This window comes from Indicator indicator, chromosome 14 (genome assembly GCF_027791375.1).
Source record: "Indicator indicator isolate 239-I01 chromosome 14, UM_Iind_1.1, whole genome shotgun sequence".
Taxonomy (NCBI): Eukaryota; Metazoa; Chordata; class Aves; order Piciformes; family Indicatoridae; genus Indicator; species Indicator indicator.
In genome coordinates, this window is record NC_072023.1 from 17,054,593 (window position 1) to 17,081,894 (window position 27,302).

The following is a 27,302-nucleotide window of genomic DNA, read 5'->3' on the forward strand; positions in this document are numbered from 1 at the left end:
ACCAGAAACAAAAGAAACGAACAAACAAACAAAATGAAACTCAGAACAGTGGGGAGCTAATTCTGGATCCATCCTCTTTAAATCCACCTCTTGCCCCACTGATAAAACCAGCTGTCTAAACATTGCAGGTAAACTGTCTCTTCAAGGAATGTGAAGAAGCTGTCCCTGCTCAGGGTGTTTTAAGTAGCCAGCTTGAGTGCTAATGTTGGGTTGTGGATTGTGCTGCGTGAAGAAGAAAAACCTTCTTCAGAAACTGGGGATAGCTTCCTTCTGGCCACCACAGCCTGGACTGATTAAAACCCAACCATGAGTCCTTAGGATACTCTTTGTGGCTCAGCACACCAAGGGACTGCTCTTGGGGATGCTGGAAAGCAAGGGCTTCCTTTAAATCAGAGACATCTGTTGCCCAGCATAACAGTGCTAACTCCAGGGAGTCAAGGACTCAAGGTAGTGCAAGATGGGTAAAAAGAAAGCCACTAAAAAGCAAGCCCACATCAGGCACAGCTGACTATTGGTGCTGTGGTATGGACATCTTCATGCTCTGTTTATGTCGAAGTTGATTAGTGTTGAAAATCATCCAGGCCAAATTAAGCCTTTTTTTTTTCTTTTTTTTTTTCTTGTACTGATTTGCAAGCCTAACCTAATTAGAGTGGCAGAAGGTGTTATCAGTGAATTTATTCACACTCTGCTGCTGTTGCATAAATGCAGCTTTGGTGAAATTGCATCTAACTTCAAGTAGCAAAACACCTGAAAGTGGCCATTCTGATGAGCCAAGGGACACTAATACTGGTGCATAATATTAAGTGCATTGCAATGTAGTTTAAAAAGACTGTCTTAATACAGCCTGGTTTAAAAGATAAGGAAATGAGCTGTAATTATAAAAATAAAGCTGGTTGTTCTTGTACTAAAAAGCTCCAAAACTAAGTTTCCTGAAAAATTCTCCTAAATAGTAACAGTACAGGGATTTTTAGGATGGCAAGTTATGGTTGTTTGTGATTTTTGTTGGTCTTTTTTGGGTTGAGGTTGGGGTTTCATTTGTTTTATTTGTTTAGTTTTTGGTGTTTTGTGTTTGTTTGTTTGTTTTAATCACTTTCCTTTTCTTATCTACAGAAACATCAACACCATAAAGCATATCTTGAGACAGGACTCTTCTACTACCTCTGTCCCAGTAGAAGACAAAACCTGCTTTAAGATTAATTTGAATTGAAAACTATGTCATGTTTTAACACAGAAATTAGGTACATTTGGTCTTGGTCCTGCCCTTGTAAATGAGTAGAAAGGACAAGCATGGACGGGATCCTGTGCAATAGCTGTGACTGGATACCTCATTCTGCATTCATTCTGAAAAGGAAGGTGAACATGTGAGACAAGGAGCAGGAAATGGGATTTGCAATGAGTAGGAAGCCATCCAGACATCACAGAGGATGTTAGGGCATCTAAAATGCCTTCACTACCTTGGCAGTTCAGCCCAAGCCTGAAATCAGGTGCCAGTTACTCCAAAGCCAGGGATCCCCTCACCTGATGAGCTTTGGCATTTTGCTGTGCTTAAGGACCTCAGTCAGTCTCTTGCTGTTGCTTGAAAGTCTTTCATATTATTAGTGTTCTCTGGGAACTGGGAGGTGGATTTCAAACCCTTCACTTTCATATGGTTATGGACATGGCTCATTTGTTGTGTAACCAAAACAGTTAGCAGGCAATTTAAGAATAATGATGCAAGAGACACTAATTTAAATGAACTTCTAATAACTGCTCACATTGTTTTATCTATTAATAAAAATACTAATCGATTCCACATTCAAATCTGCTGTTTGAGTACTTTATATATATATATATATATATATAAGCTGTAAATAAGCAGAATAGACTAAGGATTTCCAGAGCATGCTGTCTGAGAGTCGTTTGGGAGCCCATGCTTGCAAAGGCAGGCTGGCAGTATGAACAACCCTTGATTTCTAGAGAAAATAAAGACCTGAGGTGCAAGTAATTCCCTGTATTTGGAAGTATAAGTCCAGTGTTAAACCCAGACCACTGTTTCCTGCATATGGGTACAGACTCCAAGGTAATAATGTAGGAGCACCACGCCTCAGGTAGCTGTTTATTAAACTCTCCCCACTCCACTACAAAAAAATAACCCAAACCATGACTTTCTGGATTTGACAAAATTATAATGCACTTTGATGTAAAAGTGATGGTGTAATTCATACTTCTTTGTTAGTATAGTGGGATGTCTGTGGTCTGTTGGCAGCTGGGACTTGGGGCTATTTTAAGAAGTGTTGATGCTGTATAATGTTACTCTGTAGGCAGATAGTTAAATATTTTAATCAAGGTCAGAAGGAAGGGATGGTGGCAAACTAAACTTCATGTTAGAGCATTTTCTTCTGTATTTAGATTTGTGCAATAACTCTTACAGATGGACAAAGCTCCTTTTTTAAAGGGTTTTTTAGATACTGAGCCTTTTCTAAATGCCATTATTTTGTGGCAATACTTGTATTCTGTTGTATTCCGTTCTATATTACATTGTGTTTATATAAAGAATTAGGCTGTACAACATTGTTTGTAGCTCTGTATTTATATCACTGTTGGCAGTGACCCTCTGTCATCTGATTTCTTGTGCAGGAATTTTTACAGAAGTTCTGTGGCTCTGTAGCCATATGATCAATGATGATAAGTGGTCAAAATACTAAGATGGGTGGCAAAACCAGAACCTGTCCCAGTCCATTTAGCTGTGCATCCATCTAAGACTTGTTACGTCTTTCCTTTTCATTCTTCCTGTTGCAGAAGTGGTGGCTAAGTCAATGGAAGTTCAGTGCCAAATTCCCTCTGAGTTGATAATGTTGTAAAGGACTTTTGGGGAAAGCTGTGAGGGCAGCCTGACAGACAAGCTTGTAATGGCCTTGTGGATTTGGACCATTAGCAAGGGAAGTCTCCAGCTTTGGCAATTGCTTGTTTAATTTCCTTGAATTTAAATATTTATGCAGTTTTCAAATTCAAACAGCTCAGAAGTAGAATGGAATAGCTGAAGACACCTGAAATGGAAAAACATCATCCTACAGATCTGAATGTGGCTCATCTTCAGGTGCCTCTTAAAGAAACAATAAAATTATCCTAAAATACAAATTCACATCTAAAAATCTTTATTGAAAGGAATCCTGTGCCCTCTGCTGAGGGCTGCCTTCCCAGGAAGTACAGCCTTGGCAGAATTATCCAAGACCTCTAGACTGATGCTTGGATTAACAGTTGCTCAAGTAGTAGGGCATGGTGGAAATACTCTGAATGCACACCTTGAAACTGAATGACACACTCCAGGCATATGAAAATAGAGAAGGCTTGTGTAATGCGTTTGTGTAGTGTACAGATGGGACTTGTGATGAAAGAATCCTATGGCATCAGCAAAAACATTTGTGTTTTTCTGCAGGAGATGAGCAAACTAGTTGGAAGAAACCTCAGACATGCTAGCAGCACTTCCGTTAGAAGTGCCTACTGGGGTAGCTGTTAGTGGAAGAGATTAAAATTATTCATCCAAGTTCTAAACATAGCTTATTTATTAAAATTGTAGTCTAAAAAAAAAAACAAAACCAAAACTATTATGAGACAGAAATTATGAACAAAGCTATTAGGTAGCTTGAATAAATCCTGAAAATGGCATGCAGTACAGCACTGAAGGTGTAACCACACAGCTAACAGTGTAATGCTGAAGGTAACTTCTTGGATTTAGTTGCACCACTTAAAGAACTGGTAGTTTCCCCTGCTGAGTTTCACAGGCTCTGGAATTGCTTGCTGTGTGATCAAGAATGTCTTTCATAATCAAGGAGCTGTATGGCAGCACGCTGTTTGAAGTGCTGAGAATTTAATCTTGTTACTAATTTTGACAGGTATTTCTACAGTGTCTGTCATCGTGTTCAACACCTTTATAGTCACACAGCCATGGAGGGTTCTGTTTATCAGGTGGATTTACCCTTTGCCAGCAGTGAGGGGGAAGAGAGGTTGCAGTGGGGAGTGTTTAATGTTTCATTTCACATTTTTTTTTTCCTTCCCCAGTACATTTGTATATCCTTTCATGTTGTTCATGCTTGTTTTTGTTTTTTTTTATCTCTGTTATGTTGTATAGTCTTGTACAAATGGCTAGAAGCAGATCTCCATGGCAAGCGCTCAGATACTACAGACAAAACCTCAGGTAAAGAGGGGTTAAGGACAAAAAACCCAATCATCAGCCCTCTCTATCTCTTTATTTTCAATTTTCCAGCTCCTCTTGAATCAAATTATGGGTCAGAATTCAAAACCAAAACCCCTGGACTTTTTCATCCTTTTACCTAATTTAAATCAATATCTGGTAAATCTTCTTTTGTTTCTTGAAGCTCTCTTGGCAGATGTGCTTCCCCTCTCCAACAAAATGCCACTAGTGGTATCTTGGTGGATATGTGATATGCTAGGTCTTTGTGGTCCAGCCCTCACAAAAGCTCACTACCATCTCCCAGGCAACCCAGATTTTTAAAATTTTTGAAATGAAAACTGTTTTGTCTACCTTGTCCCGGTCCTCCCTTTCAGCTAATTTCCCTCCTTTGTAAGATTATGAGACTATGTGATGAGAAATAATGCCTTTGAGTTAATCTCCTTGAACTCCAACTGGCCTACCACTGCCACCTTGGTGTCATGGTGAGGCACAGAAGAAAAGCAGCAGAGCACAGCTTCTGCACTACCTAGGTTTAAATAGTGAAATTGATAGCTTTTGTTGCTCCCCATCCAAGCACTACTATTCTTGTCTTCTCGCTTGGCTGTTGTGCATTTATTGCTTCTTGTACAGGGTCATGTAGGTATCCAGTGCTTAGCAAAGTTCAGCCTGCAGGGAAACAACATAGTTGGGTGTGCTGAATGCTTTTAATTAGAGAGAGCTTTCAGAGAGCTTGACACTGCACACAATCATGTTCCTAGGGTGTTCCTCTAAAGGAATAAAAGATATTTTTATTTCTGTGGTCACAAGCATTCCTGTCAACGTTCCAGAGCCTGGAAAGAGTGGCAGATAGCTTGCATTCTCTGGGCCAGAGAATGTGGATGGAGGGTGCCTCTGCCTATTTGGTACATGTTTTTGTATGCCTGTGTAGCTGTGATAGTTAATTAAAACATCTGCTTAAATCTTAAGATGGCTAAATTTTTGAATATGGTCACTCATGAAAGCCATCATGAGTGACACCCTCACAAACTGCAGCTGCATTTCCCTAGTAATTTTAGCCTTCATCTGAAACACAGACCAGGCTTCTTTTCTAATTTTGAGACATCTTCTCATTTTGAAATGAAATTAGCACTGTTTTTCTTGATCTAGCATCTATCACTTCACCATTTGCTTTTAAACTGAAACTAAATGGCCCTTTAAAACTAAGTACCTTAAAGTCAAGCCACAAGTTACTTAAAACCACCATGACATGGAATGTAGTATCCAATTGAAATAGAACTTTAATCTGACACTTTTTACACAATTTTGAAAACTATTTGAATGATTTTTCAAAAGATATCCTGATAGCAAAGGGATTTTTGTTTTTAATTTGCCTCTGAGAGGCAGCTTACCCTATGAGATGTGCTGTTTGCATGAATGGGTGCCACACATCAGGTAAGGTGATTCTGTTTGTATTCATAGTGCTGTTGTCTGGCCATTAATATTTCAGAATATGGATTCAATTCACATTTGATACTTGATTCATTTTTAATGTGCCTTGCCAATCCTGTTTTGAAGCTAGCAAGCAAAACACTTAAAATCACATAGCAGATTTAATGAAAAGTCACTGTTTGTCTAGAATAACAGCTAAATGAATTTTCTTTCCCATGCATGAGCTCCACATTTCAGAACTACCTAGGCTGATAGTATCAGGTACCTCCCTTCAGTCTAGATCCATTCCCTCACATTTGCCAAGAAGTTTTTTCTCCCTGTGGTTCTCTTCCAGCTGCTTGTCAGTGTGGAGCTGGCTGTCATGGTTCACATCTCTCATCCCATTTCTGTGAGAGACAAGGTGTTTCCTGCTAGTTTGGCCAAATGATGACATTTCACCCTGACATGCAGCCTGCTTTCTGTTGTATCCTTGTGCAATTTCTTTCCTGGATTATGTATTTTCTCTAAAAGCTTACCCTGCGTAGCTTCCCAGGACACAACTTTGTGTAGAGGGTGTGATCTTGTATCCTTTCAAGCTAATGACCAGTTGATTCACTTCAGTGTGGTTTCTTGACTCTTCTGTCTCATGATCACTGATTGGGGGGGGGAAAAGAAAAGTACTTTCTGTGTGCATGTTTTACCTTAAATGTATGTTTTTTTAAAAAAACACTGGAGTAGTAAAATGCGAACCTTGCAAACACTCTGTAAAGGTAAGTTATTTGTGCTATTTACTTGTCTTGATAAAATTAATCCATGTTGTCAGCCTACTAGAACATTGTTACTGCTGGTTTTGGGAAGCTGGATCTCTTAAAGCAATGCTTGTATTTCATAAACAAAACATTTTAGACATATCTGTCATCCAAGCAACTGTATGAGCATTTGCAACAGTGTCCAAGATCTGACTGAAACATAGGTTTTTCATGATTAGAGTGGTTTATTTGCCATACACCTGGTTCTCCTCCACTGGGTCCAGATGCTGCCTGTCAAGAAGAGAAGGTGGTTTATGAGGAAAATGCTGTGAAGAATATTCAACAACAAAACCAGCAAAGAACTGAGGCCTTCCCCACTCTTATATCCCAAGTGATGTGGTTTTTGGACTAACTTGGAAATAAGTACAACTCTGTCTGTTAGAATTAGGTAGTAATTGAGACACCAAACTAGGAGAGGAGGATATTTTCCTGTGGAGAGCACTTCCAGGACTGCTTCCTAAATACCTTTGAGCATTCTGACATGCATCCAAAGTCTGCCATTGCTGCTCTAACGCCAGAGGACAGCTTAAATGCAAGACCGCACCTAGCACCATCCAGGAGCTGCCCTCTCTGCTCCACCACAGGCTTGGTTGGTGCTACCAAATACAAGTGTAAAGCTACGAGGCATGTAACCCTCTGTCTACATGTACATGTGGAAGTTATTTAGGTGAAAACTGGGTGGTTTGCTGTCCCACTCAATCTAAACACACAGAGCCACATCCTCTTGAGATGCCATGTCTCACATGTGCCAGAGGCAGGGCTCTCCTGAGCATGCCCAGCGCACAGGGCAAAGCCTTCTCCAGTTTCTTTGGTGTCTTTCAGTGAGCACAGGCATCAGAAAGCGTAAATGATGTCATTAATGTGCTTTGCTGCTGGAATCCCATTTACAGTTACATGCCATTACAAGATGATTAACCTGTTTAGTTGTGGACTGTCATCACTGGGGGACTCCTTCAAGCAAAAAATGTTTCTACACCACCTACACAATGTAGGGTAGAAAACTGGCCCCTAAATAACCTGTGAAGGGCTCAACCGTTGAACTGCAGAGTTGCTGAGAGCCTCTGAACTGTAGAGATTTACCCAGCTAGTATCCACCAGAGTACAGTAACATGTTTTTGTCATGAAAAAGGAAACCTTTAAAGAAACTTAGACTCCTGCAATCACTTGCTGTTAACAATAAAGAATGTAATGAAGTCATCCACGTTGCTCTTTGAACTTTAGTAAAAGCAACCAAAAGATTTTAGCATCAGATACCTGCCTTTCTGCTAAGTCAGTTACAAGGTAAACTGTGTCAGATGTGAGAAAGATTGAAAGTCTCATTAGGAAATAAGCTCATGCATATTTATTTGATTATCAAGCATATTAATTGCTATCTGCTACTAAGAATTAAAGATGTTGCCAAGTGTATTGAAATGCATGCCTGGAGAGAGAATTTTTGATGGATACACTCGATGGGATTTTTATTTTGTGAACCTTTAGGACTTGGTGGATGACAAGATATCTTAATTTCTAATGCCTCTGCAAAGAACTTCTGGACCAATCTAAGAGGTTATTCTACTGTTCTGTAGGATAGAGTAATGATCTCTGGTTTTGTGTGCTTCAGTCTAAGCTTTGTAACCAAGCACGGAGAGGGTCTTCATAGAGCTTGTTCTCTGTACTGTCATAGCAGCTAATGGCAAATCTGATCCAGCTTGATGGATATGATGGGCTAATCAGCTAAACCTTGACATGTCTTTTCATTTGATCCAGTTTAGTTTATACCTTCATTTTTCTTTATTTCTATTTCAGTTTTTCTTTATTTCTATTTCCTTTGCTGGATTTCTGGTTTGTCTTGAGCAATTTCAGAAGCAGGCTGGATTCCCCTGCCAGAGCTCCTCACATCTTAACATTTCCATTTATTTCTGTCTCAGGGAGTATGGCTGCAGTGTTGTATCATCTTGGGCTTTTTTCTCCTCTCAAGCACAAAATGTCATTGTGGAAGCTTTTCCTCTCGTGGTTCCCCACCAAAATCAAGCACATTCTGCATTGTGTCTGAATCCTGTGTTAAAAATGAGGTGTTGTATAAAAATATCTCAAATTTTAAAGATGCAGGTTATCTTGGGAAGGAAAAGATTTTAAACCTTATCTGTGAATGCATTTGAAGGCAAGTGCTTTTGAAAGATCTGGTTAGCTCTCCCCCACCTGGCCCTCAAGCTCACTTGGTGCAGTGGCTCATACAGTCAGCAAGCTGTAGCCCCACCACAGCTGACTTAAATCTCAAGAAATTTCCTCCTGCCCACACATGTTCTTGTGGAGGGAAGCTCCAGCATGGGCCTCTGCTTCCCCTTCTTAACCAAGTGGGGCTGGCATTGATGTAAGAAATGCCTCACTTTTTCTTCCTCCATCTGCCCTCTGTTGTGCAGATGCTGCTGTGATGGCCCTGGCATTGCAGCTTTTGAGAGGCAGTTCTACCCTCTGCACTGGAGATGTGTTAAGGATTTTGTACAACAAATGGTTTTCAACCTTCCTATAACTTTGCCTGGGTAATTTTTACCTTGTGAACTGCCACTGTTTTTCTCTGTTACCTTGCGTTCCCCACAATTACCCACAGATCCTGATCTGCTAGGTAAAAACTGAGAAGCTCTGCTTTCAAGTAGCAGTTTTACAGACATTTCCCTGGATTAATTCAGTCTGAGGCAAATGATTGTATGGACTGTGCTTTGAAAGGAGCAAAGGGCAAGTGCCAAATGGTTGTGACCTCAGAAACCTTTGAGTAACCACTGAGTGGTGAACTTTGCAATGTCACTCAGAGGCTGCCAGCTGCATGGACATTTGTCTGTTGTATGTAATTCAGCAAACACAAATGATACTCCTCTGGTCCATCTTGCCTTCAGAGAGGTGTCAATGAGGTTAGTAACTTGTAGCTCAACATTTCTGTAGGAATGGTGGATTGCCTTTAGAGCTTGCCAAGTGATTATTTTTTTTTCATCCAAAATAACCTCTCGTTAAAAACATAAATCAAATATTGGATCTGTCTTTAAGTATAAAGATTTTTTTTTCTTAAAGAAATGAAATCCAGTTCTATTTCAGCCACTCATTTTGAGCAGCATCTAGGTAACACTAAGATGTCCCAAAGGGTGCTTTTGAGTGCAAAATAAGGTTTGGTGAAAAACATTACATGTTGTGAACTTCCATCCCCTTGTCTCTCTCAGGTGAGGAAGGAACTGTTCAGGAAAGGCCCAGTGGTAATCTTTAAAGCAAGAAGCCTGACATTAGTAACCTGATACCTGAGAAAAGTGTGGTAGATGGAAATATAATTAATAGATTTTTAAGAAGGTCTTTTAAAGTAAACCTCATGAGGTTCGACAAGACCAAGCGCAAGGGCATGCACCTGGATCGGAGCAATCCTCATTATCAGTACAGCCCAGGGGAGGATGTGATAGAGAGCAGCCTGGCAGAAAAGGGCTTGGGGGTACTGGTGGAAGAAAAGCTAGATGTGCTGGCACTTCCAGCCCAGAAAGCACATCTCATCCTGGGCTGCATCAAAAGAAATGTGGCCAGCAGGTCAAGAGAGGTAGTTCTGCCACTCTGCTCTGGTGAGACCTCACCTGGAGTACTGTGCCCAGCTCTGGGGCCCTCCCACAAGAAGAACGTGGACTTGATGGAGCAGGTCCAGAGGAGGACCACAAAACATCATCAGAGGGCTGGAGCCTACAAAGACAGGCTTGAGGGAGCTGGGGTCTGTTCAGCCTGGACAAGAGAAGGCTCCAGGGAGACCTTATGGCAGCTTTCCAGTACCTGAAGTAGGCCTAGAAGAAAGCTGGGGAGGGACTGTTTACAAGGTCAAAGGGAAGTGGATTTAAACTAGAGAAGGATAGAGTTAGATTGGACATTAGGAGGAAGTTCTTTGCTATGTGGGTGGTGAAACACTGCCCAGGGAGGTGGTGGAGGGCCCATCCCTGGAGATGTTCAAGGTCAGACTTAATGGGTCTGAGCAACCTGATCTAGTTTGGGATGTCACTGCTAACTACAGGGGGCTTGGACTAGATGACCTTTAAAGGTCCCTTCCATCCTAATGCATTCCATGATTACAGCTTTGTGTACTATCCAATGGTGAAAGCTCCACTAACCACATCACTATTCATATGCTGATAACTGGATGCATTTCTTTGCACTTGCTGGATTCTTTGTGTGGAAGAAGTCTGTCCTTGAAATTTGATGTAGGAAAAATAGATGTTTAATCTTCACACAGGACTTGTGGTATTAAAAAGATCTATAATGAATCTTTGAATAATTTATAATATCTGAGAGGTGCTCATACCTTTTATTGACCATAAGACAGTTTCTAACAAACTTGAGAGAAAGTGCTTTTTCAGCATCTAGGTAGAGCCATCTCTAGATGTTCAAGCTGTAAGAGAGGGTGGAGAATTCAACTAATTTCAGGGCCTTTTTAAATAAAATTCCAGCATTAATTTTTCTCTTAACAATAAATTCCCGTGCTGTAAATACTGTGTTGCCTCTGTAGTAAGATTTTGTGGGTAGGAGGGTAAGATCAGACTGAATGTGTATCTTTTCTGTTTCTCTTTCTAATAGTAATACATCTGTTGGGAGTGAAAATGCCCTTCAGATTTCACAGGGAAAAAAACCCCAAACCAAAAAACCCAAACCAAACCAAAACAAAAACACAGTGAAAGAAAGCTACCCAAGCCAGCTCTCTGAAGCCTCACTGCTGTGACAAATCATTATTGCTTTGTTTGTTGCAGGAGAGAATTTTGACCAGAGTCCATTACGAAGAACCTTCAAGTCCAAAGTTTTGGCCCATTATCCTCAGAACATTGAATGGAACCCCTTTGACCAGGATGCTGTCAACATGGTAGGTAGAGAAACTGTCTTCTCGGGCTGTTTCGTGGCAGCTTCAACTCTCAAGTAGTTCCTGGGTTGTTTACAACCAGCTCTTGTGATGTGATGATGAAAGTGCTTTGCTGGAACTAAGACCACCTGCTCTTAGGTTGCTGGTTGAAAAGCTCTGGAGGAATAGGTATTGTGAAAACACAGAATACTTTCATACACAACAAAAGTAAAATGCTGCATTTCTCTCATTAGTTAAGTCTACTTTGTGATGAAACAAGTCTAATCACCATCTCAGTGACTGGGTGGGAAGGGATGTAGTCACCCAGTATACATGTCCACCAGTGGAAAGGAGGTAAACCAAGGAATTTTTAAGATGATAATATTCACATGAAATTTTTGATCACAAAACCCCCTTATTGCTGCATATAGCAAGGAAAAAAGGAATATTTATGCAGAAGCTAGAACTTACCTAAACCACAGCTTTTTTGGGTAGTCACTTCTAATGGCACTTGTAGACCAATGCATCTTCTGTACATCTCTTTCCTCTTAACTAACTTTGATGTGAACATCCATGTGGCTAAGTCCTGTTGATAGGGGAGGGAGGAGGAAACAGTTTCTGGAGTGGGGGCAATGATAACTGAAAGACTGATGATCTTGGGGAAATTTTCCCAAGTAGGTGCTATTCAAAGGATGTTTCCAAAATCACCAAAGCATTTGTTAAGAACATATCTTAGCAAAGACAACAGATTACTGGTATTTGAACTTCCCAGTACAGAAAATGCTATTTGGTTTATGACTTAAAAGTAAACACTTGTAATAATAGTAAACAATCTTAGTGCTTCCACCTGTTTTCAAAAATGTGTATTGGGTCTAACTCAAAACTGGAAAGCTAGGGAACCCCTTTTCCCCAATCTAGTTTAGATTTGAGGAGGGCAGCATTACATACTAGCTACAGAACCAACATTACAGTTGCAAGTATGAAGTCAGGAAAACCTCCTGGCCCTCAACCAGGAGCCAGTGATACAAGGAACAGATAAAACTCACAATAAAATGGCTTTTGCAGGTACAAGCATTCATTTGGAATTTCTCTGCAGTCGTGAAGATGGAGAAATCTAAAGCTCATCTCAATTTCCATCTGAATTTTATTTTTTAGCATTGTGACAAATACTTAACATGAAAACACTAGAGCTGGAAATAGCAGTGGTACAGAGAGCACTGCACATGCATGGAAAGGCAGAGATGAGCCTGACCACTCCCTCTGCCCACTGTGGGTTTCAAATTATGCACTACTTCAAATTGTGCACTGGTAGGGATGGTGTGGTATCTGGGCTGGTCCCCACACCACTGTGCTTGTACAGAAAACATGAAGGACTCAGGATGATGCTTCATCAGCACAGTTAAGATGGTACTAACTCAACTACCAAGGCTCTGCCTTTGAGTTGAGGGGGTGTGCAGAGGAGAAGTGAAGAGGGGGTGTGCAGGAGGAATGTGGCAGCAACAGGCAATAGCTGGCATTGCTGTGTTGTTTGTCTTCTCACATTACAGTTAAAACTGTCTAGTATTCATGAAGTGTGATGATATTATCAGACAAAAATGGAATGCTAAAGAGCATTCCAGCAAGAGACCTATTAAAATACAATAATTGAACTGAGCTGCATTCAGCTGAAATCAAATAGCTGAAGAACACATCTTTCATTTGCAGTGTGTCATGGAGAAAACAAAAAATGCTAACCAAACAACAACAACAACAAAAACTCCAAAAAACAACACCAAGAAACAACAACAAACACCCCAAAAAAGTCATTTACCACCAGCAGCAGCCTTTGGAACACTTCTATATTGTTTTGATCTTAAACATCATTTAAAGGAATATCCACCTCTGCAAAATCCCTTGAGGCAATTATCGGCCTTTCTGATCTTGCCTTGCTGTATTAGTTCTGCTTATGTATTTGCTTTATATGAGCTTCCAGAAACGATTTTCTTCAGAGAAGAAAATGCATAAATTCTGGAAGGTTAACTTGGGCAAACTCTGGCTTTGCTGGATGCCTGAGGAATTTACACTTGCCTTCTGAAACCATCCTGTCACTTTAAAAAACAACCCCCTGAAGTCCCAAGCAATCACTCTGCCAATGAGTCATGTTTTCTTTCCCTTTCAAAGAATATATCAAAGTACAGAGTTCTCTTTAAAAGGGAACTATTTCTCCCCCTCCTCCCCCCCTTTTTGGGATTATTGCTGCCAAATGTCACATACACTATCTTCTGTGGTCATTCTGCAAGTAATGTGTTGTACCAAACTGAACTTCTCAGCAAGGAAGAATATGAGATTTTTAGGAAAACCCCTTCCCATTTGAGCTCTCTGTTTCACCAAGGTATAGACATTTTTTCCTGTATTTCTGAACTCTGCTGAACTCTGAAGCATCATTGTCCATTTAACATCTCATGTACTGAAATAAAAGAATTAAAGGCTCCCCAGTGTAATTTGAAGGAGCAGGCTTAAATACAAACAAAAGCACGTTTCTTTCCACCCCCTCATTCACACTGCAATTTAGGTGTGGAGCTTGCTGCCATGGCATGTTGTGAACATAAAAAATATACAGGGGCTTAAAAAGTGTAATAGAGGATCTAATGGAGAAGAGGTGAAGCAGTTCTAATGGGCAATGGTCCAGAGGGAACCTTTGCTTCAGAAATATCTGCAACTGATGGTGGCTGGAAGGAGAAAGGAGTGGGTGGGATTACAATGTGTGTTTGTCCCACCCCTGTGTTTAGGAAAAGGGTATCTCATACTTACCCCTTCAAAAGATGGAGTATGGATTAGGTATCTTTTTGTCTGTCTTTGTGCAGCTTTCATTTGTTTTTACAACACATATTAATCCTAAGCCTTATTGCAAGTATGATTTAATTCCACTTTTTTTCTGCTGATGGATATGTTTAAATATAAAGTGATCTGAAAACCAAAATCCTGTCCTTTGATCAGTGATCTTGGATAGCTTCCTGTGTTTATATGAAAATGCAATAAAGGTGACTGACTGGCTGCCTTCTCATCGTTAGTCAGCCAGTTTCACCAGCAGGCAAAGCTTTCAATGCCCTTAACAGGTCCTAAGCTGCTTTTCCCCAGCACTCTCTTGTGGTGCATGTGGCAAACAGACAAGATGAGAAGTGATTGATATCCAGGGCACTAAGATGAAAGTTTTCATGCATTAACTGCAAATTTGAAGCTTTCTGTCGCTGGAAAATGAGCACAGGCCCTTCCTTTTGATCTTAGCTTCTTAAGTGACTCTTGATGATTCTTCCCTGCCTTGGTACTTTCCCATCTTCTTTCTTTCTCTGTCTTTTCCCTGTGTCATTTTGTAGATTCAATGTCGGCAGCGGGATCTGTGCCAGGGTTTGCAGCCAGGGTCTTCAAATGTTGATATTCTGCCAAACTGTGACTGAAACTGATGGGTGTCCCTTTGTGTGTGTATACTCAGTTTATAAAGGACGAGGGAATAATAATTAAGACTTAGAAGAAATTTATTTAAAACAGACTTCTGAAACTGTCTCAGCTGGCCTAAATTTCCCTGATGCTTTTCTGTTCTTGATTGTAGCAGTATTTATAATTTGCTCATGAAGGTATATTTCTGTAAAGTGAAGAAAATACAGCCTTTCATAGTGTTGAGATTAAAACCTGCCATTTCAGTCTGACTGAATTTGATAAGGCTGTAGCTGCCAATGAATGACCATGTTCTACAAATAAATTTTTATTAAGCAAGCTTGCAAAAAAAAAAAATCTGATCTCTGTTGTGCAGAATAAATTTAAATAAAGTGTGAAACAAGTATTTTTTTTGCTACCTTTTTCACTGGAGAAGCCTTAACAGCAATTTGGATGCAATTTGTGGCTACAATGTCATGGTTTATCTCAGCAAATTCCATCAATTAAATTAAATTATTCTACCAAACTCCAGGCTACTTATTTCCATATACATTAACTGTTTAAAGAATACATAAGAGCTGCCCTAGTTAATTTAGGGGCTTGCTAGCATATTGTGAAGTGAGTCTGGACTGCTTACCAGACTGATTTATCCCAGCTGTACTGGTAGCAGCTTTGTCAGGCTGTTGAATGGTCTCTGCAAGGTGCACTGGTGAAGTTCAGTGTGATGTGCCTGAAAATACATAATTGGTTCTTCTGACTTCTTTTAACATCAGTAGAATTTACTCCTGGTCAAGATACACATTACAGTACACATTCAGTTCAGTGTAGATTCACATCCCATGGGAAAGTTGGCTTCTAGTGTTGCCTTTTGGAACAGGAGGAGCACTTTGAAGGCTCTCCCTCTCTTTTTTTCTTTCATTTCTTCAGATATAAGGTACAAAGGAAACTTTAGTTCTTCATGTATAAACATACTGGCTTAGTTAGAACATAGGGAGTTTCATGCTGACATACTCCAAGAAGTTTTGTGGGATGTTTGTTATTTTGTGTCAGATGGCTAATAGAATTCCTGAGGAATTCCTGAAAAAATGCCTTTAGTTATCACTAGGGCTATGTTTCAGTGAAACACCCAGTGTAGTAGAATCACTGCAAAAGATTTTGCTTAGTGGTAAATAAAACATGAGGCTTTCATAGATTTGGGGTGCTTTCCCTCCCCATTCTGCCTCTCCCCTCTGCTTCCAATATAAGCTATATTTGTAGCACTATAAGGAAGAATGTAAGTGCAATAGTTGTCAGTCTTTTTTTTTTTCTTTTAAGAAAATCAGAGGAGATCCAAGAAGTTCCAGAAGTCTGTGTAATTTGAATTCAGTGATGTAAGATGCTTCTTTGACTCTCTGACTTTAGAATACTGTGGGCATAAGATACACAAATAAGAACAAAAATTGGTGGCTTTATATGATACTTAAGTAAAAGAGACAAAGACTATTCAGTAGTGAAAATAGCAGTAATGAAAATGAATTGCAATGGCCTACTAGGTGGATCATATTGGAGGGTGTTTTCCCCTCTTCAGCCATGTCTACTTCTTCAGTAGCATCAGTTTCAGGATGTTTGTTCAGGGGGATTATATTTAATGGTGTATGGCTTGCTATGATGCAATGGAGAGAAGGAATATGCCTTTAAAGCAGAAGCAACAAAATAAAATTGTATCTTAGATAACTGTATCTATTTCTCTTCTCTTTTCTTAGCTGTGTATGCCCAAAGGGCTGTCTTTCAGGACGCAGGCAGATAACAGAGATCCACAGCTCCATTCGTTCATCATCACCAGAGAAGATGGCTCTCGTACATACGGATTTGTGCTCACGTTCTACGAGGAGGTCACAAGCAAGCAGATCTGTACAGCCATGCAAACACTCTACCAGATGCACAATGCAGAGCAATACAGCAGTGTCTGTGCCTCCTCCTCTTGCAGCATGGACTCCCTGGCCAGCAGCATTGACGAGGGTGATGCCACATCGCTTGCCAAACTCCAGCGGTACAATTCCTATGACATCAGCAGAGACACGCTGTATGTCTCCAAATGCATATGCCTCATCACCCCTCTGCCCTTTATGCAAGCCTGCAAGAAGTTCCTGATCCAGCTCTACAAGGCGGTGACCTCCCAGCAGCCACCACCTCTGCCCCTGGAGAGCTACATCCACAACATCCTCTACGAGGTGCCCTTGCCACCCCCAGGAAGGTCGCTGAAGTTTTATGGGGTTTATGAGCCCATCATTTGCCAGAGACCTGGGCCCAACGAACTGCCACTCTCTGACTACCCACTGCGGGAGGTCTTTGAGCTGCTGGGCCTGGAAAACCTGGTCCAGGTTTTCACCTGTGTTCTTCTGGAGATGCAGATCCTTCTGTATTCACAAGGTGGGCACTCGTCCGATGATGCACGTGAGGTCTTGTTTCCAGCAGGCAGTTCCTGGGCAGCTGCAGCCACAAGAGCTGCTGATTTTAAGCAGATTTGTAAAGTGTGAGAATTTAATGAAAAAATGTGAGAGAAATGAATCTGTCCTAATGAAAGGCCTAAGTAATTGTTTCCTCCAGGCAGTCTAGGTGCTGCTTGTTTAATTATGCATTGTATTTATCACTTGTGACAGCTAGCAGTAGAATTTGCTTAATTATTATCCTTTCATTGCCCTTGATCATGCTCCAAGACAGCATGAAACTAATCCTGTCTTCTGCAGAAATACCAGCAGACCATCTTGCAGAAGATACTCATGAAATTCGAGTTGCAGCAGCACATTGCAGTTTGAGATATCCTGTGTGATGAATGTGTTCTGGTTAAAGCACCCAGAACTTTTTATCTGTGTTGGAACTGAATGGAGTTTTAGGGCAGCCCTTTGCATCATATTTGAGATATTTGGGAACTTTTCTGACAAGGATGTTGGTGGTATGTTTTAAGACACTTAAGATTGTAATCAGCAAAGGCTAGCTGCCTGCATGAAACCTGTCCATGTTGAAGTATGCCAGCAAGCTTGTGAAAATGAGGCCTTTTCTCTTCTGGCTGTGTCTTTCTGCAATAGTGCAATACTTTGCAATAACTCTTGGGAATCTCGACTTAACTCAGAGGATGCTCAGTGCTTTCACACCCATATTACTGTTTCCTATATGATGTTGGTTGCTGCCCGTCTAGCCTGGGTGATACTGGGGTACCACAAGTTCTGTGCTGCAACTGTTGCAATGCACCAGAGTGCTCTAACAAGTCAAGTTTCCTGCTGGGGTTGTCTAAATATTTTGGAGGTTCTTCCAAGACTCACTGGATGCCTGTCCATATAACCTGGGTTCCCAAAAAATTTCTGTGATGCTGGCTCTAAATTTGTAAATTGCACCTCAGGGATAAAGTTTGGGGAACTGGTTTCATCAGACTAGAATGAACAATTTGAAGCTAGAAGGTATGTATACCTCTTAACAAAAAAGAAGAAACAATGCTGAATATCTGAATTACTCAAGAGATGTGGTTCAAGCAACAGCTTGGAATGGAGAGGAAAGTATGGGTAATGAATCTTCAGGCTCCAGAAGTGAACACTTGCCTTTATTATATGAAAGAGAAGGTCAGTAAGTGTGTATTAATAATACTAATGAATAAATGACTGAGAGTGGGGAAAATGTTCAGGGAGGTGGAAGGAGGGTAGTTCTGCAAATGACTGTATTCAAAGAATTTCTAGTTCTTTACAGAGCGCTTCTCCACATGGGCTCCAGGGGTTTGCTTTCAAGAACTGAAAATGAAAGGCTTTATCTGCTCTTGGCTTGAAGTGTGAGCAGAAATCCTGCTGTTAGTTTTGATTAGGTTGCTTTCACCCTCCCTTCTGCTTCTGTGTGTGTGCTTACCTCTTTCTTCCGTGCTGCCTTTACCATTTGACACTGGGGTTTGACATTAAACAGCAGCTCCTCTGACAAGACTCCCCATCACTGCTTGTCATTCCCATCAAGCCCTGGTCCCTGCTTTTGGACTCACTGAAAACTGAGATTTTTTCTTTTCTGTAAGCTATGGGAAAAATCTGCTTGTCAGATTATGTTTTAGTAATATTTTGTGCAGATGGAGAGCAACCTGCAGATGCTTCAGTTTTGTAATAGTCCTTGAGATGGATACAAAATAGCCACTGAATAATTTTTACTCCATTTTCAGCACCACCAGAAGTTACATAAATAAGTGGGTTCCTTCCCCATTGGGTTACTGACTCCAATTTAAGGGCTTATTTGCTTTGTTTGTTTTCACTGTGGCACTATTTAAAAGAAAAATGAGAGTGACAATTAATCTCTCCACCCTCCAAAATTCAGATTTTTTTAAATGGTTTTTTTCCCCTCACTCTCTATTATTGATGAATCTAGAGATGTCCTTGATATGATCTTTACTTCCCTGTCTAGTGTAGATACAGCTTGGTGGCACATGGGGAAAAGCATACAGTTGTGTTAGGCAATTATGTAAATAGCATCACAATGCCTGTTCCCGGAGGTGAGGAATGTGGAGTGGAGGTCAAATGCAAAGCCTCAGTTTTGGCATATCCTGATAGCTGAGTGCTTGGCTAGTTGTGCACTGCAGCCTATTTTAAATGTCAGTTTTGTAGTCCCTGAAAGAGGAAGGCAAAGCAGTTCTTTTACTATTGGACATGTAACAGGTAGTACTGAAATCTCCTCTCTAAGCTTTGAGAGCCGTCAGGGGAAAATGTTATCTTAATTCTCAGGTTCTTTCAAGTCAAAAGATGAAGACAAATTTTTGGCTTACAGATCTCTTCTTCCAAAGTAACAAATGAGAAAGGGATTTTGCACATTTGTCTTTCTTCCCTTTCTGCTTTAAAGTGAATGGACTCATTGGAGTGTGTTTCCAGTGGCCTGGCCTTGCTTGAACCTTCCTGAACAAAAGAAGAGATTAGTAGAAGATGCTCTTGTGCTCGCAAGGTGCAATTTCAAGCAAGATGGCATTATGAGTGCAAAGTCAGAATTCACTGAAATGATACCATACTCAGGAAATCAGAGCACTGGAGCAAAACCTACTTCAGTTCACTAAACTGTCACTAAACTGACAGCATGGCTAATGACACAGCTAGGAAATATAAGCTGACCTTTTGAAGCCGCATTGGAGGGAAGCTTTTCATTTCAGCTTTCTTTTTAAAGAGTAAAGACTTCTTTTGGAAAGCTGAGTTGGAGAACATAAATTGTTGCACAATCCTGACTATACAGTGAGCCTGCTGGCTGACTGCTGAGAAATTGAAACTTCTCACTAAACATCTGAAGTCAGGTTACTTTTAGCAGCCAAGGAAGAGCAGGAGGGATATGGATACTACAAACACTGGGAACCACTGGCCAAACAGCTTCACTTCCTAACTTCATTGGCAGGTTTGGCCTGGCAAAAGGATGGTGGTCAAGAGGAGTTGCAGGTGGTTGGTTCTAACAGCAATGAAAAGGTGGCAGAAAGATTGTGCAGAGACTGTACTGGCTTTTCTGGAGTGATTTTTCTCTAGTCAACTAGCAGTTGATGATGAAAAAGTTTATTTTTAACACTGTAGCTGAGGAATAATGTTTCCAGCAGCCTAAAACAAAGACATCCAACTAAATAAAGAGGTGAGAGTGTTGGGTGACTTTACCCAGCTTGCCCTGAACATATTCCCAGCATGATAGGAGAGTGTCTGGCACAGCTCTGTGAAGTGGACAGGACGAGGTGGTAGCTGTTAGTACTATGGCTGTGACTGTCAACTTTAGTTATCTAGTTGCTCTGTTCATGGTATTTTACAGGTGAGGGGTACCCCATCACTTTGGGAAATGAAGGGATTTCAGTGGACTGTAACTGCACCTTGTGACTGTGGAGATCAAGCAGAATGGTGGAGAGACTGGCATGAGAGAACGATGAGCTCAGTTTTTTGCTCTCGCTTTTTAAGCTCTTTCATCCCCAAACATTTTGGACTGTAGACAACTACTGTAATCCTCAATTTCTCTCAAGTTTATGATTTAAACTTTAAAGCAGCCTAGTGCTAAGGACATATCATCACGGCTTTGGAAAACAGAGTTTGGGAACCGCTGGTGTGGATAATTTTGTTCTTCTGGGACAAAAGCCACTTTGACTAAAGCATTTCAAGACCTCATTGTTCTCTACAACTACCTGAAGGGAGGTTGGAGCAGAGGAGGAATTAGATATTTTTTCCCTGCAGTTCTTCAGGGTGCAGTCTCTTGTTTGTAGCCTTATAAACTTCATCCTCTAGAAAGCAAAGCTGGGATTATGATGTGTTCCTATGACTTTCAAAGGAAGGACATAAGAACTACCAGGCTTACAATAAAGCAGGAAAAAATGATGCATAGTCATGCTCATTATCACTAAACAAGGCACATGGTGTAGCACACATCTAACATTGTATAAGCTTACACACTTTCATTTATGAAACAGACTTGCTGTTGTAGTTTTATTATAGTTTATTCAATCATAGAAATTAATTCTCTTGCAAGTACCCTTTATTTTATTCATAACATAGGTCTCCTGTGAGACCGTGGAGACGTAAGGGTATTGTGAATGCCCAGGCTTCCAGCAGTGTCCAAGTTAATAACACTCTATGATATCTGCTAGAATTTCCCAAGGATCAGTAACAAAACACAACTGGCATGAGCTGTCTGTTGGAGAGAGATTAATTACACTGTGGACTCTCTGGAAACCTTGGCAATCCACTTCATATGTCTGCCTTTCTAGGATTTAAACATGAGAGGGAATGTGTGGATGAGACAAAGATAAAGTTCTTAGAGCTTAGGCTGTTTCTACTCACTATAATGCTGAGCATTTCCCAAGCTGTTTTTCAAAGGGCCTGAGTAATTGCTCCTCAAAGGTTGAAATAGTCTTTGCATTTTTATTTTTCAGTCTTTGAAATTATAATGCAAATTACTATGCATACATGTATATATATAGTCATCACACAGAAGAGGGTAATGTCTGAAAGATCTTCCTTACACAGTCTATTTTGGGGGAGACTAGGAAGCCAATACACACATGATTGGCCTTTTAAAGCATCTTACATCAACTAGTTACATAGAAAACCTTTGCTTTTCTGCTCATTATTTAAAGAGATGCTCTCTACACTAGTATTCATGAAAAACAATGGGAAGCTTCTGTGGAGAACAATTTACATATGGACAAAAAGTGTCTATGCTATGAAAGAGATCTAGGTGCAGGGCTCAAGGGCACCGCAGAGGAGGCTGCAGTGTGTGTCCCCTGGAAAGCAGACAAGTAATTGAATAGAATAATAAGAGAAACTAATTATATTCTTACTTTTTAACTTCTGTGAAAAGACAAAAACATTTTCTAACTGAAAGTGGCTCAGTTTAGTTATCAATATGGCCTGAAAAGTCAAGTTTTTAAAGCCTCTGGAAACAAGGAAAAGGAGCTAATATAGGTCTGTGCCACAACTCTACTCCTGTTCGTATTCACAATGACCTGCAAAGGAAGATTTGGCAACTGCTTTTACACACATACACACTCCACCACTTCTTCACATTTTTTAATCGCATCTTATTATTTTCCATTATAAAACATCTTTACCTTTTAAGAATGGGGAGGGGAAGAAAACGGAACTAGGCCTTTACATTCCAGTTATGGCAAGTGCCGGATGAATAACACAACACTCGAAAGTGCTCTTGAGCAAAGCTGTTGCCCTGCTGGAGGCTGTGCCCTCCCCTCTACCCTGCTGCCCTGGCACAGAGTTGCTGCCTGCTGGGGAAGCTGCTTTGCCCCAGCATCACAGGGATGAGCTAGGGCCTTCCTGGGTCATCAGGGGCATCTTCACATGCCCTGCTGCCACTTTGTCAGCTTTGTCACCAACTTTTACCCTCCTCTCAGAGGCTTAACTGTGCCAGTAATGGGAACTAATTCAAATTTTCTGTGAATTAATTCTTGAGGTGGCTCTTAATCATAAACTAATTGATGCTGAACCACTGATGGCATGCTATGACATGAATAAATAGTGTAAATGGAAATTTATTGAAGTGGAAGATTTGTTTTTTTTTTTTTCATTAAGCATTTGCCAGAAAGGGTAAATGAAAGGAATTAGTCGTGGTGAGCATCAGCCTCAGAATGCTTCTCTTGGGGCAGAGCTCCCCCCAATCTTAGATGCTAATTTTTAGTTCAGGCTTGTCTTGATCATCCTCTTTAAGAAAATATTTATTTTCAGATTTACATAAAATGCTGCTTTGCTTTTATCTTGCAACTCATGCTGTGTCATTCTTCCATTGGGGACAAAGAGTGATGCAATGCCACATGTCATTTCCTCGGGATGATCTGCTGGTTACCACTCGTGTTACCAATCTGTCCAAGTTTCCTGAAGGCAGCACTGGTGCAAGGTGATTTCTGTGATGAATAACCATCTCCTGAAGTGGTTTTGTGCATTTTATCTGACATCTTTTGAAAATCACCTGCTTTGGCTTGTCAGTCGTCACAGCTGCTAGTATACAAACCAGATGAAAGAAGCTGTCAGGATGCTTTGAAGTCTGTGATGCATAGAGGCACTTCTTCTGTAGAGCTATTGAGATCTGATTTGAAAACCCTTGCTTGCATAAACAATTTTTGTCTCAGATGTGAATTTCAGATTTCCTTTACCATCTGCAGGATGCTGTATATAAACATTACAGAGCTACAGTACCAAGCCCCTAGACAGGTCTCAAAGCTGTTGTGCGCTCTACCTGACTCACACTCAGAGCAAAATATTAATTTTTATTTTCCTTTTTTTCCCAATATACCTGGCTCAGCTAATCCATACCTTGATACAAAAAGCACCAACAGAATAATAGTTGCTGGTAATATTTTGAAGAGGTAGCATGTGGAAAAAAAGTATTAGTCACGTGAATGTTTTAAAGCCAGTTCATGTGTTTCCCTCTGAAGAATTATCTTTTATTCATTAAGGCTCATAGATTTTTTAATTTCAGATTTTTTCTTTGTTGTTGGTTTTGCTTTGTTTACAACTGTTACTTAGAATCGTTTTGCTCCTGTCGATAAGGTACTCTTTGAGAACATCATCTAGTTATCATCTTCAGGATACATGTTTAACTACATGGCCTTGCAAAGCTGTGGTAATACTTCATGCATGTTCAAAAAGCAGTAGAGGAAAGGGAGTGGTGTCCAGGCAGCCCATGGTTTCAAATGCTTCCGAGTGCTTTCAAAGGACTTTAAAAGGAAACAAAAGAGGAAGCACAGTCTGTTTTTAAAGCATTGGGCTGGCTTTAGAAGATCCAGGCTGAGACTTCAGTGCTGCAGTAGGCTTTCTGCCTTACCTTTAGTAGGTTACTGGAACAGAGAGTTGGAAAACTGCCAAATTCTTCTTTTTTCAGGAAAGCTACATGTGTTGAAACCAGAATGGCAGTGTAGTGATCACAGCAAGAACACTGTTTCTGGTTTGAATGAGTGTATGTGCACTCTTACACTCAAAAATTCTGTGGTTGGGCATTTGCTGAGAAAATCCCAGATTAAATTGTCCTCTGTTTACAACTAAAGATTTGAACCTGTTTTGGAGATAGCACCTGAACTAGGGAGGCCTTAGCTGTTCTGGGCAGGGGTAAATTGTTGTCCCTTTCACCTCAAAAGATCTTTTTTTTTGCTTTACTGCAGTATGGGAGGGATTTTGAAGTATCAGGCTTCTTTGTATCAGGAAAACAATTTTTTTATGTTGAGCTTTATGAATTGCATAACATCTGAGAGCTTCTATACCCATTTTAAAAATACATTTTTAAATAGAATTAGTGTTGTTATCTTGTACTATAGAGACAACTTTTGTTATCCTTTTAATAAATGAATTTAATGATGGAATAGAACTATGTAAGATATGAATATTTATGCTCAGAAAGTCTTCCTGGGTGTAATGGGTTTTGGTGAAATAAATAATGTTTAAAGTTTTAAAGTACTGTCTTATTTTCAAAATAACATTTTACCATGGGTTTTGTCTTGTTCTATCACCAATGTCCTTGCCAACCAGACTTCAAAAGCAAAACACAGAAAGGTAATTTGATCTCTCTCACTCTTCCTCTCTCTAGACTATCAGCGTCTGATGACAGTGGCAGAGGGGATCACGACACTTCTGTTCCCATTTCAGTGGCAGCATGTGTATGTCCCCATCCTTCCTGCCTCTCTCCTGCATTTTCTGGATGCTCCTGTTCCCTACCTTATGGGACTGCAGTCTAAGGAGGGAACTGATCGGTCCAAGCTGGAGCTGCCTCAGGAGGTCAGTCTTTGCCCTTTGGGGTTGCTGCTCTGAATTGTGTTACTAATGTCTGCATGAATCTCTGCTCAGAAATGCTGTCTTCAATGTTATGAAGCTTCTCTGGCACCATGAAGACTGTTTGCCATCAGGAGGGACACAGCAGAGGAAGTCTCTACAGCCCTTCTGATCCATTTCTGAATGTAATGAATGCTGCTAATTGCATTGCCTTTTAAATGCTTCTCTTTCTGCTTCTTGCTGTGGCCCTGAAAGTTTCTCTGCTTGTCCTACATCACATGATTCTCTGGGTTTTGTTACTCTTTGTCAGTGTCACAGTCTTATTGACAGAGCACTAAAGAGCATCTCCTTCAGGGATGATCTTTGGGAATCTGCATCTCAGAATCATTTGCTAGATGGTATAAACCTGTCCCTGTCTTCCCACTGCTGCTGGGAAGCGTGCCCTGTCAGCCACATTCCACCCTCTAGTGAGCCTGCATGTTACTTGTTGGGTCAGGTTTTCCCTGGTCTATTACATTGTCCACAGAGGAAAAAAATGAAGGAAAGGTGGTCCTCTTGGTCTAGGTGCTAAAAACATTAGTGGTAGAGAGTGAAACTGAGATTTTTCTTCTCAGACTTTGACCAAGATGATTACAACTGCTTCACGTTTAACCTCTACACTGATCACTGTGTGTACTGTAAAGCTATAAGTACCCTGTCTGCTTTTGAGGTGGTGACTCTTGAACATGCCATGTTTTAACTTGGATTTCTTCTTAAAATCAGTGAGAAAGAAAGAATAGCTATTTGTTGGCTGTAACATGGTGGTCACAGTGCTGTGCTCAGCTCCACGTGGGGACCTTTCCTGGGGCAGAGACCCTAAGGCTTAAAAATAGGTGGTTTTACTAAGAAGGCACGTGAGAGCTGGTAGGACCCCGTTTGGAGTTCTGTGTCTGGAGTCCTCAGCACAGGAAAGATGTGGACCTGTTGGAATGGGTCCCGAGGAGGGCCACAAAAATGATCAGAGTACCTCTCCTATGAAGAAAGGCTGAGAGAGTTAGGGTTGTTCAGCCTGGAGAAGAGAAGGCTCCACCTTATTGTGGCCTTTCAGTACCCAAAAGAGATTTAAAAGAAAGATGGGAATAATCTGTTAGCACGGTCTGCTGCTATAGAGTAAGAAGCAGCGGCTTTAAAGTAAAGGAAGGTAGATATAAGGATGATTTTTTTTTTTACTATGAGGGTGGTGAGATACTGGAACAAATTGCCCAAAGAGATGGCAAATGCACCATCTCTGGAAACATTCGAGGTCAGACTGGATGGGTGTTTAAGCGACCTGATCTAGTTCAAGATGTCCCTGCTAACTGCAGAGGGGTTGGACTAGATGACATTTAAAGGTCCTTTGTGACCCAAAGCCTTGTATGATTCTATGAACAGCAGCAGAGAAGAATATGCAGGGGGGCTGTGGAGAGAGGGGGCACTGTGTGTATGTGGAAGTGGACACAGGGCAAGGATAATTTGGTTTTTAATAAAGGTCTTTTAAAAGTATTTAATGGAGGTGACTGATTCTTAGCCTTGGTGGCATGTAGCAGTGCAAATCAAGTCTTACCTCATGGATACAATGACCCAATTGCATGAAATTTGCACTGGCATGGAAACAAGGCTGAAATCTAGCTATGCTTTTCAGTAAAACCATGCTAATATTACATAATTACTGTGATTTTAAAAATTGTTAGTCATGTGCTGTTAGTTAGCAGATTAAGCTGTCATTTTCCTTAAAAGAAAATTTTAATGTGATGGGCTTGTGGTATTGCTAGAATAACAAATTAAACATTGCCAGTGAGGGATGAGTAATAGCAGGGTGGAAACCGCATCCCCGTTGTGCTGTTTAACAAATGAGTGAAAAATAATCAGTGTTTTTGACGACCATAGATCCACTAACTATGGGAAAGGGAAAGAAGGAGTATTGAACAGGGAAGATCTTGAATCTCACATTTCTGTAGACAATAAAAGACAGAAAATCCTTCAACATGCAAGCAGTGATGAAGTGCTGTTCTCTTCAGCATTCCTTTATTGTTCAGTTCAGGGGCTAGCTTTTCAGGCTCTTGCTCTAAATAGAAACCATTTGTTTGTTAGAGATAAAAAGTCTAACAAGTGGCCATCACGCTGTCTTAAGGTTACTAATCTCTCTGCATTAACTTTAATCATCAGATGTTTTTTGAAGAGAGAAGTGAGACCAATTCCCCAAGGGTTTTCTGAATCTAAATCTCATTTTTCAAATTTTGTAAATGATATGCAGAGCTGAAATTAAAAAGCCTTTGAAATGAAATATTGATAGATAAGAAGACAGTCCTTGAGGTAAAGAACAGTACCAGTGCATGCCACCACTCTATTATAGCTGTATAGTTAAAAAAGGCAATTTGTTTTGTATAAAGAAATGTTTTTCTTTGTACAGATCAAATTTATTATGAAAAAATGAGCTA

The 27,302-nt window shown here is 40.5% G+C and overlaps 1 protein-coding gene across 4 annotated transcripts in view; it reads left to right on the forward strand.

The window, feature by feature from the left end:
• Positions 1-27,302, forward strand: part of DENND5B (DENN domain containing 5B) — a 105,788-nt gene that overhangs the window by 39,823 nt on the left and 38,663 nt on the right. For 2 of the 4 annotated variants that reach the window (XM_054386547.1, XM_054386548.1), the window contains exons 2-5: positions 4,109-4,174; positions 11,130-11,239; positions 16,369-17,035; positions 24,665-24,852. In XM_054386547.1, coding sequence (XP_054242522.1) covers positions 4,109-4,174; positions 11,130-11,239; positions 16,369-17,035; positions 24,665-24,852 — 1,031 coding nt within the window. The remainder of the gene's footprint in view (positions 1-4,108; positions 4,175-11,129; positions 11,240-16,368; positions 17,036-24,664; positions 24,853-27,302) is intronic. The other 2 variants (XM_054386550.1, XM_054386549.1) reach the window with 1 other exon arrangement.